General features: G+C 38.3%; 1 protein-coding gene across 7 annotated transcripts in view; it reads left to right on the top strand.

Moving 5' to 3' along the window:
* Positions 1-16,620, top strand: part of PPFIA2 (PTPRF interacting protein alpha 2) — a 212,031-nt gene that overhangs the window by 184,576 nt on the left and 10,835 nt on the right. For all 7 annotated transcript variants that reach the window (XM_072146502.1, XM_072146496.1, XM_072146495.1 and 4 more), the window contains 7 exons: positions 6,395-6,476; positions 7,374-7,574; positions 8,426-8,488; positions 12,069-12,098; positions 12,794-12,969; positions 14,045-14,142; positions 15,481-15,656. In XM_072146502.1, the coding sequence (XP_072002603.1) occupies positions 6,395-6,476; positions 7,374-7,574; positions 8,426-8,488; positions 12,069-12,098; positions 12,794-12,969; positions 14,045-14,142; positions 15,481-15,656 (826 nt within the window). The remainder of the gene's footprint in view (positions 1-6,394; positions 6,477-7,373; positions 7,575-8,425; positions 8,489-12,068; positions 12,099-12,793; positions 12,970-14,044; positions 14,143-15,480; positions 15,657-16,620) is intronic.

Below are 16,620 nucleotides of genomic sequence, written 5' to 3'. Positions count from 1 at the left end.
GGTGACCTGGACTAGAATTCCTCTAGGATTGCTGTCGGTTAGGGAGTAAGAGACCTCCTTACAGAGAGTTTGCCAATTAAGGCTGCTTTGCAGGCATGTGGAGACTTATAGCCATTTATGCAATGTCTTTAATTCTCCATGTGCCTCCAAGGTGGCTTTAATTGGCAAACTGACCCTAGTCAAAAGCCTCTCATTCAGCTAAACCAGGTCCGTACCCTGTATTGAAGAGACCCAATCAGGTCAAAATAGTGCTGTCTGCAGTTGGGAATCTGTTCCCTCTGGAAAGTCATGCTTACAAGATATCAAAATAGGCGTGGCTTTCCTCGACCCATCCTGGAAAACCTATTTGGATATTTCCTACAATTGTTGCTCACTTACAATATATATTGAATATGATGTTCAATGAATCTCTTAACCAGGGCTTGTTACTATATACCAGTGATGGCGAACCTTTTAGAGACTGAGTGCCCAAACTACAACCGAAAGCCACATATTTTCGTACGTGTTGGCGTCCTGAATACACCAGTACGGTAGCAAGATCGAGAAATTTGGATTATTATTGTAGCTTCCCTCTAAGGTCCCCTTAACAGGATGAATCGCAGATCCTGAGAAGGGGCTTCAATGATAATCCAGCTCCACTCCTCCTGTACTTCAAGTCACTTTAAAATAGTACTGAACAGGGCACGCTCTGGGCTGCCTGTGACTGCAGGAGTAGTCCTGAATGTTGACCTTTCTGCTGGGTGATGGTCTGGGTGCCCACAGAGAGGGCTCCGAGTGCCACCTCTGGCACCCGTGCCATAGGTTCGCCACCACTGCTATATACAGTCCTTGTGCATTGTATTTATCTCCACAAGAGGGCAGATTATTACCTTTTTTGGAAAAGCCATAGACTACTCTATCTCCAGTTTTCTTGTGTATTTAGAATCATATTATGGTTTTGTCTTGTATTGCAAACATTTTAATCAACTTCTTTTATCTAATTTACTATAGAAAATAATTACTTGTAACTTCATATTCATAGAATAGGTCATCAGAATATGACAATGACGAGATGACACTTTGTCATTAAGCTGATAGTAAAGATGTTACACAATGGAGGGATCTGAATGCAGACATGCCATACAGGCTTACCGCAGGACTGGCCTCCAACTTCTATCAAAAGCGAGTCTGCAGGTGGTTGGCCACCTTTCCACAAATATTTTAATAATGCTGCCACATATTTGCCACACTTATGTGAAAGCAGTGTTTGCAAAGGTTTACAAAGAGTTGCATTTGTTGTGCAGGAAAAATTTAGGGTTAGGGGTGACCCCAATGCTATTTTGGGTCTGCTATGCACCGTCAAGGTGTCACCACATGTTTCTCCGGTCGGGATATGGTAAGGCGTGGTGAACCCCAATGGGAAATAAGTCCAGAAAGTCAGGTTCTGCAGTGAACAGTTACCGTCTTTACTGATGGAATGCAGGTACAAAGCACTACAAGCAACACAAAGAGCTGACTAAGCTTGTTCTAAGGAAAGGCCTGGACTAGCTGAAGGCTGATTACCTGGTCACAGGCTACGAGCTCAGGGTATATGGCTATTGCCGTCTCAGCTTCTTCTGGTTGTTCAGATAGACTGACAGTCTTTTCCTCCAAGCTCTGTTACCTAACTGCAAGACACCTAACTGCAGAAGACTTGTTTACCAGACAACTTGACCGTTAGAATGACAGATTCTGTCTGCAAGTTGACTATTCTCCCGATATACTTTTTACCAGGGGAGGAGTGGTTACATTTCAGCACAATGAGCATTTTCCATAGACTTACATTGAGTCCCCATAATATTTGACAGCAAGATTCTAAAATAGTAAACAACTTGCAGACAGAATCTGTCATTCTAACGGTCAAGCTGTCTGGTAAACAAGTCTTCTGCATAACATAATTTACTATAGATGTGGAAAATTACCGGCTTTTCTCTAGTTAAAGACACACGGTCAGAAATGTCTCTTAATGTTCATTAACCCTTTCTACTAGTCTATACAGATAATAATAATAAATTGAGTTTCCTAAAAGTACATTGTCTGTCTATAATGCTGCGTGCGGCGATTTACAAAGATTTTGCGCCAGAAGTCTGGCGCTTCCCCACAATGGTCCGACAGAGTTCACCACCTTTTTTGTGGTGCACCTTTAACATAGGGTGTGCGACACAATTTGAAAGTGAAATACGGTGCTCGGTCCGAATCAGTCAGACCATCCAATGGCAGGCCTCCTAATTTGTGTTGCATGTAAGCCAGTGCAGCTGCACCACAAAAGGGTCATGTGCAATACAATTTCAGCGCAAACACTTCTTAAATACCTGTGCAAGCCGTATTAGTCATGAAGAACGTGCATGGTCCGACAAAAGTGCACCATGCAACCCTTAGTAAATGTGCTCCAATGTATATAACAAAAAACTATAGATTAATGCAAATTAACCCTTGATGTAAAATAAAGTAGGGGAATATTGAAATGTCCAAATGTGCTCCTCTGATACAAGGCACTACACCAGTGAGCTAGATTGTGAATTTTACATTTTAACTGTCCCAAGATACAGCTAAAACTTAATTTCTTACTTTCTGATATGTGAAATTTGATCCTACAAGCAAACCATAGATAATCCAAATTAGTTAACGACAGATGATGAAACATTCTTCAATGTCTGTCAGAATAGAGTGTACTGTTCATAGCAGGGTACAAGCAGTACTGCCACATTACAGACCTAGAACTGAAGAGTTCTGTTACAGTATGTACAGTTGTCCTAAATCATATCTTATAGATCTGTTTATAAAATTGCCCAAGAATCAAACTACAAATTTACAAATGCATAGAGATAAGTGTATTGGGGAAACTTTACCATTGAAAGTAGGCTTTATTACCCTTTTTGGGTAACACCCCCATAGCATTTCAGGTTCATTAGCATACTTTTAAAAATTGATTTTAGAAGGAAGGAGACCATGAATAACAAATATAAGAAGATTACCACAGTTCCCATACCTGGATCTATGACTATGTTTCCCTGGTTTAACATGCTGGATTTTGATGGTAAATTTCAAATTTTTAATGCATTATGACATACATGTACACCATAATGCCATTAAGGATGTATGAAGAGGGGTTGTGGGCTGCATTAAGCACACCCACAATCGGTGCTGACATTGGCCGGTATCTTTGCAGGGGTGCCGCCATCTTAGATTGAGTTATTGCTCCCTGTGATGTCATTCCGGAGTCACCATCCATTTCCATGCCAGCATGAAGTCTGTAAGAGACTCTAGGACCTGTCATTTGGCAGGACCTATAAGTGTGTGGCAGAGGCAAAATTCTCCATATACTGCAATACAGTTTATAGTAGAGACAATCAGACCCCTAAAGGTCCCCTTGAGCATTTTAATATAGTAAAAAAAAGGGGGGGGGATAAATATTAAAAAAAAGAATAAGGATTGTAATCCCCCCTCTTTCCCCAGAACGTATGTAAAAATAAATAAACAAAATCGTAATTGTGTTAAGTGTTGCCACTTTCCAAAAGTCCCAATGTAACAACATTTATTCCCAGTGGTAATACCCGAAATGTAAAAAAAATTACACCTTACACAGGTCTCTATCCCGAAGTATGAAAAAGTTAATGGGAGCAGAATAGGGCAAAGTAAAGAAGCTTTTTTTTGTACAACAAATTTCAACTTTTTTCCATGGGCTGGTACAATCGTAGTTATGCCATATTTATAAAGGTTTTAATAGATTTTTAAAAAAGAAGAGGTGTCATTTGGAGCGTACAGTGAAAGCTGCAAAAAATTTTTGCAAATACATTTTTTCCTACAATTTTATTGCATTTGGAATTTTTTTTCCAGTCTTCCATGTTACCGCCATCGATTATGAAATACCGTCGCTGGGAAGTACATTTTGTTAGACAGAAAAAAAGCCTTCATACAGCTCTGTAAACAGAAAAATAAAAAAGTGATTTTTAAAGATGGGGAGTGAAAAATTGAGATGCTAAAAACAAAAATGACATGGTCCTTAAAGAGTTAACTGCATGCCCAGTTAAGCAGCATTCCAACATTTCTATCTGTGTGCCTTATTTTTAATTAATGTGTGTATTTATCAAAACATTAATATATTTATATAGCATTAATATAGATATACAGGCAGTCCCCGGGTTATGTAGAGGATATGTTCTACAGGTTAGTTCTTAAAGGAAACCTACCACTTGTAGTGGCAGGTTTCTGATGGAAATACCGGGCACCAGCTCAGGGTGAGCTGGTGCCGGAGCTTATTTTCGTTAGTGTTTTAAACCGCGGTATCGCGGTTTAAAACACTTTTTAAACTTTATAGCCGGTGCAGGGAGGTACGCGCTCGGCGCTTACCATGCGCGCGGCTCTCATTCACTTCCTATGCGCGTACCTGCCTGCGCCGGCTATAAAGTTTAAAAAGTGTTTTAAACCGCGATACCGCGGTTTAAAACACTAACGAAAATAAGCTCCGGCACCAGCTCACCCTGAGCTGGTGCCCGGTATTTCCATCAGAAACCTGCCACTACAAGTGGTAGGTTTCCTTTAAGTTGAATTTGTATGTGTGTCGGAACTGTATATTTTATACTGTGACAATTGGATATAAAAACTTTTGGGTTGTCATAACAACCAGGATTAACAATAAAGCTTAATTGCAGACACCTTTGATAACTCTTGCTGCTGATAATTGTAACTTAGGGCTAAAGTACAGTAAATTTCCAACATCCAGAGGTCCGTTTGTAGGTAGGGGTCGTCTGTAAGTCGGGAGTTCTTAAGTCGGGGACCACCTGTACAAGAAATACTTTCATTTAATTTCTCATGAAAAGCATTATTTGTTAAATGATCTATTGTGTTTTCCATACCAATACATTGAAAATAAAAAACAAGAGCCCCAGGACTTGGAGTATTCAATAGTTTTGGCTGGGCAAGGTGAAATAAAAGTGATACACGCTGTAGTTAATCCTCAGCACTCTGAGATACGTAAGTGTTGGAGCTATTTTATAAGAGATTTACTGCATAATCTACATGTCCCATTGAGCTTTAAATTGCACAAGTAGCCATCCTGTTGATTTCAAAGAGCTCTTGGCACCACAGGCCTCCATTCTGCATTTGGACTAGATAGGCTCTAGTTACAATTTAAAATATGTTATCTGCTATATAAATAAAAGTGTAATTTTAATTTTAATAAATTCCAAGAATGCAAAAAAAAAAATTATAGTAATTCCATTCTTAGATTTTGCGGTCAATCTCCTATGCATGGTGAAATTATGGGAAAAAGGTATTTTATTATAAAGGGGCTCTGTAGTCTGTGACGCTGGACCATGGTGAGGTGAACAGACTACATCTTACAGAAACATGTTATAGAGTGTTATTTTTTCTAATCATTTTCTGAAAAATGATCACAGTATTCTAAGAATTCGAAGTAAGAATACTAAACTTTGTGATACGTTTTGGTGATTTATTGGAAAATATTCTTTGTTATCCTTCAGAAAAATGTATGCGGCATTGTTAGGAATCATATGTAATCCTAATAATGCAAGGGCACATTCCACACTCATGAATCAAACAAACATTGGAGCTTAAAGGAAATCTACCATGGGGAATCTACTTATGGAAACATTCCCCATGGTAGATTCCCCATCCCTGCAGAAGCGGCATATTTCACTACTTCTTTGATGCAACTGCTGCAGAAATAAAGTTGAATCCTTTAATATGCTAATTAATTTTATATGCTACAGGGGGCATCAAGTAGTCTTAGACCACTCCGAGGGCAAAGGCTTACTCCACGCCACCAGTAGTCACTACAGACTTGCCTCTACATGCTCCAACCCATTCTTCTGGCACATTTCTGCCAGCAATCTGGCTCTGAGAAAGCGCAGTATCTCCTGTTCCACTTCTGGGGAGCTACTTGGAATGCATAGGGCTTCTCCTCTCCCGGCCAATTGCCAGCAGAGGAATGGGAGCTACTGCCCTTGCGCGAAACTTGATTTCTGCCGAAGACGTGCCAGAAGAACAAACCAGAGCATTTTAAGGTGGGTCGGTATTGTCTACTGGGGCGTAAATAGCCTTTGCCCCCGGAGCTCTCTGAGGCTACTCGACACCCCAAGTAGCCTCTGAAATTAATTGTATATTTAAGGATTAAACTTTATTTCCGCAGCAGCTGCAACAAATTAGTGAAAAACTGGATGCAGCTGCTGAAAGGACAGGAAATCTCCCATGCAGAATCTTTCCATGGTAGATTTCCTTTAAATCAAATTATGTTTAAAAAAATATTTTATAAAAACATGGGTGTTGATGTATACATTCTTCATATATTGAGGACACCAGACATCTAAAGATTGGATTAATGTACATCCTCTGTATTCTCTCTTTGTTTTCTTAGACATGAACTTTTAGAAGAGGCCAGAAGGAAAGGTCTACCATTTGCTCAGTGGGATGGACCAACTGTGGTATCCTGGCTAGAGGTAAGTGAAAGAGAAATATTCCACGTTAAAAAGCTGTTTTATACTATGTTATTATTTTTACTTAAATTAGACACAAACAAATTTTAAATTAGAAATGGCTGGAAATATAATCTATGATCCTACACAAACAATTTGATTTTGAGGACTGATGTTCCATAGATAGAGAACCTGGTCAAGATATTTCCAAATTGAACAAAAGGTGCTAAAAAAAAACTCAAAATATTTTTGTGTACTTTGGAGTTTTTTTGCAGGTGAGTATTGTATGTGGCTCAAAATTACACTGAATAAATTCTACATACCTAAAAGTTCCTGGATACACATGAAGAGACAAGTGCCAAATGCCTGGCTCCACTAATGGTAAAGATATCATTTGGTACTTTAATTGTCTACTTATGTCAGTATCTCAGAAGAAAGTATGTCAACCTTAGGCATGACCTAAACGGACAGACCCTCAGAAACTAAGGTGTAAAAACCCAAACTTAGTACTACAAACCATATTGATACTGTCCATTACCTCCGAGGTCCCCTGCTGGTCTAATTCTAACCTCCATCAATAAAATGTTTAGTCATGTGTCAATCACTGGCTACAACAAAAGCCACCAAGGTAACATTTGCGGACTGTGATTGGCTGCAGCAGTCATATGATTGTGTCAGATATCAACTGATCCACAAATACAGAAAACACACAGATGACAAGTGTGTGTTATTTGTGTTGTGTCCATATTTTTCACATTCTCATAGACTTCTGTTGTAAGGCTCAGGCCGCAAACATGGAGAAGAATAGGACTTGCTCTGTCCACAGATCGGTGAAAAATTTGTTCATGTTATTGAAATTAATCTTCAAGTGTGCCATTGTGCGCATGTACCTCAAAATAATTTTCTTTCTTTCTCTCCTAGTTATGGCTAGGAATGCCAGCCTGGTATGTTGCAGCCTGTCGTGCCAATGTTAAAAGTGGTGCCATTATGTCTGCATTGTCAGACACTGAAATTCAGAGAGAAATTGGAATCAGTAACCCATTACATCGTTTGAAACTACGCCTTGCAATTCAAGAGATGGTCTCACTTACAAGTCCATCAGCCCCTCCAACATCAAGAACCGTGAGTCTTTGATCAATGTCTCCTATAAGTTTTTAAAAAATTTTAAATAAATTATGCACAATTTTGAAATATTCAGCACAGTTTTACACACTTTCTTATTTTTAAACACACTTAAATGGGTTGCCTGGGAATTAAAAATAGTGACCTATTAAAAGTGTGGGTGGGCGACACCCAGCATCTAAATTGATCGGCAGTTCGGTTCCACATACACAGAGGTTGGAGCTGAAAGCAGTTTGGTATCTCTAGTGGACGGATATTGTAACTATAGCTGGGGGTACCATGGCAGTGACTACATAAAGCAATGAGCCAGCTTCTTATGGCTCCATGCCCCATTTAACGCTCTCAACTTAGGCAATGCTTAGCCTAATGTCCACATACAATTCCAATGCCGTTCCAACGGAACATTAAATGAAATACATTTCTTTACATAAATTTATAGTATGTACATTATTCTTTTCACACATACAAAGAGCATAATCACCAACTGTGTAATAAATCTATAAGTCCAAATCTTCCGGGCCAAAATCTTGGGGCATGCAGGCTTCAGTTTACATGCTGAGTTGCTTGTTCCAGCAGTATGGCATCACGAGTATCATGTAGCCCCTTCCTTAGACAAGCCTAACTACTGGATTGCAAAACTCTATCCTTCTGTACATTAGCTGTAATGACCATTAGTTTTATTTTTCCTTAGCTTTTGTTGGAGCTTTGCGACACCTGTAACATTAGGAGTGATGTGAATCTGCTGATTGTGATGTTATTACACTATTAACTTACAGTGGTGCTGACTTTCTTCTTTAATGCTGCTTACAAAATATGGATCCCATCTGCCATTTCTTGGATCTCCTCCTTAGCCCTCTGGTAATGTATGGGTTACTCATGAGGAAATGGAAAATCTCACAGCTCCTGCCAAAACGGTTGGTCACTACTTTTCATTTTCTACCACTAAGACTAAGTGATGTCAAAAGGGTTGTCTTGTATCAACAGGTTATCTGATATAAACAGAATGGGGTCCTTAGACCCCTGTTTATTGTGAGACTACCCTTTTAATTACAATATTATAATATATCTTCATAAAATGAGCAATATTGCACATGCAAATAGAGTCAGCAGAAATACACTGGAGATCAAAATTAATGAACAACACACAATTTCTTAAATGCCAAGGGTATTGTGTAGTCATATGTGATTATATCCTAACATTTCTTTTACAATTTTATGTGGTTTTCAATATGTATTTCATAGTATTTATTTTAAAGCACAAAATAAAAATGTAAATGAGATACAGGCGTTCGCAGGCTGTAAGGTTTCTGTAATAAAACTTTATTGATAATCCTTGTTCTCATGACAGCACAAAATTCTAAAAATACAATGGTCACAGGAACAAAAAAGTAGTTTGTCTGTAGTTACAAATATAAAATATAAAAATTCAGCTGAGGTACAAACATAAAGAACCTCTCCTGTATGTAACCCAGGTACTGCCTGTAATTGTAAAAGAACACTGATTGAAATTAGACACTTTCACATACCTGCAAGTAAGGGCGTATTCACATTGACCTTTTTTTCACATCACAAATTTTTCACTGAAGCCATTTCAGTTAATGGACACACACATATTGGTTCAGAAAGGCATCATTGAAAAATCACTGAAAACAGAAAGAGAAAACCATTCTTTTCAATGGGCTTTTTTACAGTTCAGTTTTTTTCCACTGAAGAGTGATCAATGAAAAAAAAAAATACAACCTGTCGTTTTTTCAAAGTTGGTTGTTCCAACTGTGATTTCTAGAATATTGAATCTTTACAACATCACAACCTTATTCAAGTCCCCCAAGAAGGCTGGTCGCCCCTTGAAAGACAAATGCAATAGAAGACAGGATAACATAGAGAATCTCCATGGGTAATTGTTTCAACAATACATCTGGAATTGCTTCCCAGCTCAGCACTGAACAGGGTAAGGATCTGTCTCGTCATACAGTGTCACAACGTTTAAGAGCGTTTGGACTGTAAGCTCACTCGGGGACCAAACCTCTCATTAGCAGAAAGAATCAAAAGGCTAGACTCGCCTTTGCTGAAGATAACGTTGTGTGGACAGAGGAGAAGTGGTCCACACTTCATTTTAGTGATAAAATCAAGTTATTTTTTCAAGTTAATTTATTTGGATCTGTTGGAGAAGCATTGGCCCAGATTTATTAAAAGTGAGGCAAACTGCTGTATTAAATGTGTTGCAAACTCCAACTAAGCACTAACACGTCTCTTTAGGTGCACCTTTTTCTGTCTTGCCGAACACTGAGCAACTGCGACACAGACACTTTCTAAACACATGAGCAAGCAGATTGCACGTTATTTCCAGTGCAAATTTAGACAAAAAACTGATACAGTCAATTTAATATATATGGGCCATTATGTTCATTGACAAACTGGGGAAAGACTGAACCCATAATGTGTAGAGAAGTCAGTGAAAGTTGGTGTTGGAAGTTTAATGATGTGTGGAATATTTTCTGCATAAAGCTAAATGGCAGAGTGAATGCAAGTGTATATCAGAACCTTCTTCAGCAACATTTGGTTCCTTCCTTGCATTCTTCATACAACCAGCCATCAATTTTCATGCAATGCCCCCTGTCACAAAGAAAAACGGGTAAAGAAGTTCCTTGAGTCAGAAAACTTTGAAACAATGAAATGGCCAGTCAAGAGTCCTGATCTAGACCCATAAAACCCAATACAAAACCTCTGGAAAGTCCTTGGTGACAAAACGATGGCCAAGAAACCCACAACAGTCACAGAACTGTGGAAGAGACTTGACCAAAATCACACCAGAACAGTGTGAGAGACTACTAATGTATCTTGGCCACGATGGCCTGTAGGCAAAGGCCTTTACACTTCCTACAAATTGGTGTAACCTACAGAAAATGTAATTATAATCTTTTCTGTGCTTTGGTCATTGCTATCCTCTAATTATGATCATCACATTTTTTTGCAAAATAAAGGTTTTATGTTGATATACTTTGGTAATTTTGTAAAACACTCTAGTAGCATGGTGTATCCCTAACAAAAATCCATCAAATTTTTTTTTATTATTATACAAGAATACAAATACATTAACAAGTATAAACAATACACATAGACAAATAACAAAATCCATCAAATGTTGATCAATGGGGATTTGTTTCTGAAGAAATCAAGTGATCATACATTGTTCTCTAATTTTGATCTCCAGTGTATATGAAAACCATAGTATATAAAATAGTATAAAATAGTGATAGCATATGTAATTTGAATTAGATAAAATGCATGTACTCTATACTAATCTGTTAGTATCCATTTAGCACCAGTTATAGTGGTCACATGGTCATAAAGGACCATTGACCAATAACTTGGCCTAAAATTATTAAGAAAATTCTCTTTTTATCTGTACTGTTAAGATTTACTATTTATTGACATCTGGATGGTGGCGTGGCTTCTTTCTGAAAATAGGATCTCCGTCTCTGAAGGCCTTACCGTGTATACCATATATACTTCAAGTACAAGCCAATCTGAGTATAAGCGGAGGCCTCGAATTTTACCACTGGGAAATCTTATTGATTTGAGTATAAGTTTAGCGTGGGAAATGCAGACGCTACAATTTAATAAAATGTCCAGCAGCCCTCCCTCAATAATGAAATGTCCAGCAAAGTCCACTCAATAATGAAATGTCCTGGTTCTGGTTCTTCTTCTCGTGGCTCTCACGGCTACATGCATGGGCACGCCCGCACTGCCAGGAAGCCACGAGAAGAAGCAGCAGCCGCAGGGCGAGGAGGGGCTGCAGGTAGCACTGTAGGTAAATTAGTGGGGCTTTTTCAGCACAAAAATTATGCTGAAAAAACAGAGTAACATATGCATTTGACAACACATCTAAATGTGTTCTTTTGTAAATCTCTATTTACTCTGTAGTGGTTGCTGCAAGAAAATGTTTGACCACCTAGATTTCAGCCTCTATCCCCAGGATCAGTGATTAGAGACTTTAAGATCTCAGCAGACTGTAGCCATTGGATCCTTAGGTCTATGAAAGCTGTTGACTGTTTATTCCCATTCCTATTCCTTACGTCCTCCATATAGGTACACTTATGTTCTCCAAATCCTTGAGGGCAGCTTATCTTCCCCGAGGACTATAAGAGGTGTCATGTTTAAATTCATAATATGAATCCTTCTTCCAGGAGTCAGGAGGCCACCATATAAATTATAGTGCTTGCTGCTAAGGATGTTTAACCAGCATGTATCTAACGTTTATTGTCACCTTTAGAAAACAGTCCAACATTGCTCATCCCTCTCTTGTTCTCCTCATGTTCCACCACTCCTTCATCCTTCAGTCAGTCACTTGCATGTTAAAGTAATAAAATAAATCATGTAAATGTTGCGTTTTTTTAGTATGTGCTTCATTTTTTTAGTGCTTTACTATTCTTTAAGTATTTAACAAATATTTTTTTTTCTTTCCTGTTATCCCTCTTACTGGTGACAAAACAGAAAGAGTCAGAAGAAGGAAGCTGGGCACAGGTAGGAATCAGTCCTTAAAAGTTTTTGGGATTTTTGTAAATAGTTGAAACAGCCCAAATATTTAGGATCAGCTAATAGTGTTCAGTATAGTATGTATAACTATATTCTAATTAACACTACTTGTAATTGGTCAAAGTACCGATTTTGACCTAAACTTAAATGGATTGGCCACCTATAGGAAACTTTAACAGGGTAAATATAAGACCCTAATAGGGTCATCCATATTATACTTACCCTGATTCGTCGGCAGGTGCCAAAGGTCGTGCAACACCTAGGCAACAGAACTCAGAACATCCTGCTAGCTTCCGGTGGGTGAAGGGGGCCATGTAGATATTACTGTATGCACACCCCCTCTGTTATAGCCACTCTCATAAAAGTGGTTGGAGGTGCATGCATATATATGGTGTTCTTTTGATTCCGTCTCAGGTTGTCAGAGCAAGTATATCCATGTCATTTTTCATTATCCATATCCTTGTGTGTGTACACGGGGGTATGTAAAATGCCAGCTATTGTGCAGGCCACAAGAACCAGCACACTAAAAGCAGTTTCTTATCATTGGTATTGGACATATTTGGCAGATAAAGAGTGAATTAGTATACATATTGCGGTGCAACAGTAGTAATTTTCATAATTGTGGGACGACACCTAAAGTGTTTTTGATTCTTTTTATGTTTTGTTTTGGACTCACTTTTTAGACCCTGGCTTACGGTGACATGAATCATGAATGGATCGGTAATGAATGGTTGCCTAGTTTGGGATTACCTCAGTACCGAAGTTATTTTATGGAATGCCTGGTGGATGCAAGGATGTTGGACCATCTTACAAAAAAAGACCTTCGAGTGCACTTAAAAATGGTGGATAGCTTTCATAGGTATGGGACTAATTACATGAAATAAATGTATAAATATTGTTTCACACAGTAAGACAACCAATTAAGCTACATAGAAAGATTTGACAAGCTGCCATCCTTATTGGCATAAGTGTAAATATATTCTTCTATGTCTTCTCCTTAAAAGGGTTGTCTACGTAAAAGAATGTTTGCAAATGAGACCAAACTGCAAATAAGCATATATCTCATATAATGTCATTAAGAATCCTGATGTCTTCGGAGACATCTTTGTTGACAGGAAGTTTATGTTTGGCAGGAGATGCTTCCCTCTTCAGTAGGGAGTCTCCTTTCTGACATGCTGAGAAATTTGCAGATGTTAGAATCTGGTTACCAAACTCGAATCCCCACTAGAAACACCTGCAATTGTTACTGGCACCGATTATTGGTGTTAACTCTTTACTTGCAAAGTCTCCCTCACCTTTTGAATTAATGGGCATAAACGGTACTGCACGCAGGTATTTTGGGAATAGTCGTCTCTCCCAATAACGTCATCAGGGAGTGACGATCTTCCCCAAAATGGTGGCATCCTACAATGATGACATGTTAACCAGTATTAAGATGTACAAGCAGTGATAATTATCCTGGTACAGGCAGTCCCCGGGTTACGTACAAGATAGGGTCCAGAGGTTTGTTCTTAAGTTGAATTTGTATGTAAGTCGAAACTGTATATTTTATAATTGTAGATCCAGACGAAAATGTTTTGGGCCCCAGTGACAATTGGAATTTAAACATTTTTTGCTGTAATGGGACCAAGGATTATCAATAATGCTTCATTACAGACACTTTACAGCTGATTATTGCAATCTGGGACTATAGTAAAGCATTCAGAAAGCTTCACCAGGTCAGAGGGGTCTGTCTGTAAGTCGGGTGTCCCTAAGTAGGGGACAGTCTGTAGATTTAAATCATAATCATGAATCATTGTGTAAAAAAAAAAAAAAAAAAACTTTCAGATATTTTATTTCTTTTACCTTGTATACATAATGCCTTATTTTTATGAAGAGATTTCTTTTAGACAAATCTGAGGTTGATGTGCATTTGTCTATTTTTCTATCAACAGAACAAGTTTGCAGTATGGAATCATGTGCTTAAAAAAGTTAAATTATGACAGAAAGGAATTGGAAAGAAGAAGAGAAGGAAGTCAGCATGAAATAAAAGGTAAATTATGAACCACACATTCAGCAGATGATATGTTGTAACTCACTTTCCCATCAGGGGCGGATTAAAGTTGCCCTTGGCTGTATGAATATAATAGCCCCTACAAGTACGGAATTCAGTTCCTACATATGTTACTAGAATCCAGCTTCTTGGAGAATGGAGGATGCGTCCCTTCTACCTGCTTTCAATATACAGTTTCAGGAGCTTTGGAGGACCTTCAAAGGTTCTGAAATGGCTCTCATATACACATGTATTGAGAGCAGGAACAGATGTACAAGGGTTTCATGGGTGAAGGTCCATCTCAGTATAAAATTTGGTGAGTGGTCTGAGTCGCATTTTTCCTACTAGAAGGCGCCAGGCTACCACCCATTATATTATAATCCACTACTGATGCCCATAGCTATGTCAATGGATGTGTTGTAATTCACAGACTGCTTACAAATTGCCTCTGCTAGCGGTGGAGAGCAAAAACAAAAACTAATGTAAAAAAGGGGAGGGTGGAGCAGTTTATTTAAAATAGCCGGGTAGGAAGAGCTATAGATGACGGAGTCAAAATATTATATAAAGGGGCTAAGATCCTATGCCCCATTAGCCGGTACACCTTGCCGGGTAACCCACGGTCTTAAAGCAGAACACGGCCAAATATGCCAGACTGCAATAGTGCACATTTGTTTTGAAGACGCATTTAGTCCTTGAATCTGATTTTATGAAAATGTGATCGCACAAAAATAGTAGCATAACATGTAGTAACTATAAATACATATATTTTCGAATGTACCTACAGCAGTATTGTATGTATACATTTTCATATACATTTTCATATACATATTTTCATATTTTGTGTGTTATTTTAAGCGAGGTTAATTTCTAATGTGGCCAGTGCTACTGCATACACACTATTCACTGGGAAGGTTAGAGAAAAAACCTGGATCTGTAAATTCCACAGACATAAATAGCACTCAAAGTTAAAAAACCTTTTGAGATTTTAATACTTTTTAAATATTCTAAGCGTTGCAAACTTTTCATTTCTTTTTTGAGATATATTTTATGTACATGTAAAATTGTTAATAAGGGTTGTTTGGCAAAAAAAACATTCTCATTTGATGAAAGAAAAATATAAAGTTTGTCTCAAATATCTTAAATAAGAATTAGATTAGACATCTTGGACAATGCCTGGCCTCAGCAGTCACATTTGTGGCCAGAGATTGCGTTCATTGCACACTTAATATTTGGACCAATGTCAATAAAACCCACAAAACCATGTATTATTTATAGTATTTAATTGAAGGAGATACATATATTGAGCAATAATTGTGTATCTGTTTTCTGTGGTTACAGACGTATTGGTATGGAGCAATGACCGTGTTATCCGCTGGATCCAAACAATAGGTCTTAGAGATTATGCAAACAGTATATTAGAAAGTGGGGTCCATGGTTCTCTCATTGCTTTGGATGACAATTTTGATTACACAAGTTTAGCACTATTACTACAAATTCCAACACAAAATACTCAGGTAAGTTACCTTATTAATGCTTATGTGGTCAAATTAGTTTTGATAACTGTGACTATGCCATAGGAGAATAGCCCAGTTTATGCTTGTAAGCAATGTAGTATCCAGTGCCTGTTTATTACAGTGACCATGATCATGGGTAAATTGGTCCGTTGTAGGGATCAGACTATTCTGCTCCCATGTCACTTTCCTAATAGTAAGGTCCTATTAATAAACCCGCATTCAAAGCTCAATCATAAAAGGACATCTACCATCAGGTGATCTACTTACAACTTACCTTACCGTCCCATCACCAGAAAACTTCTTTTTGTTTCATTTAGAACGACTGCTTTTCATAGAAATAACGGTTCCTAAAATATATAAATGAGTCTGAGGCGCTCAGCAGAGTGCCTCTTACCACTGCCGATAAGTAATTTATTCATGCCCCTCGGTGGACTGGCTCACCAGCTCCCCCTCTGCTGTTCTCGCTCTAAGCTCAAGAATAGAAGAGGGAGAGCCGGTGAGGTTCTTAACACAGTATAGGCAGAGCCAGTCAGCAGAGCGCTTCAGTCTCATTTGCATATTTTAAAAAAGCGTTCTTCTACCAAACACGGCTGCTCGGGAGATGGGGAGGGGAGTTGTAAGCATCTACCATTAAGATGTCCTTAAAAGTTGAACAATTCAAAGCCTATTTATATATACTAAAAAAAAACCTGTCCACATATCTGTGGATTACCAGTTTTAAAGACAATATTGTTCTGTTATATATTGTCTCAAAACAAGGGCATGACTAGGAAAGGATGGGCTCCATGGCATACTTCTGAATGTGCTCCCACATTCATGATATAAATCATTATACCTAAATTTGTGAAAAGGTAGTAGTGAATTGTTAGTATTCTAGCCAGGGCAGTTTCTAGGTAATTTACTCTACAGGGTAAATCTCAAACAAAGCAAGTCATTAAATATATATATATCCCAACCCTGAGTA

The sequence above is a fragment of the Engystomops pustulosus genome, chromosome 4, assembly GCF_040894005.1.
Source record: "Engystomops pustulosus chromosome 4, aEngPut4.maternal, whole genome shotgun sequence".
Lineage (NCBI taxonomy): Eukaryota > Metazoa > Chordata > Amphibia > Anura > Leptodactylidae > Engystomops > Engystomops pustulosus.
The sequence above is the reverse complement of the archived record's forward strand: the minus strand, read 5'-3'. Positions and strand labels throughout refer to the sequence as shown.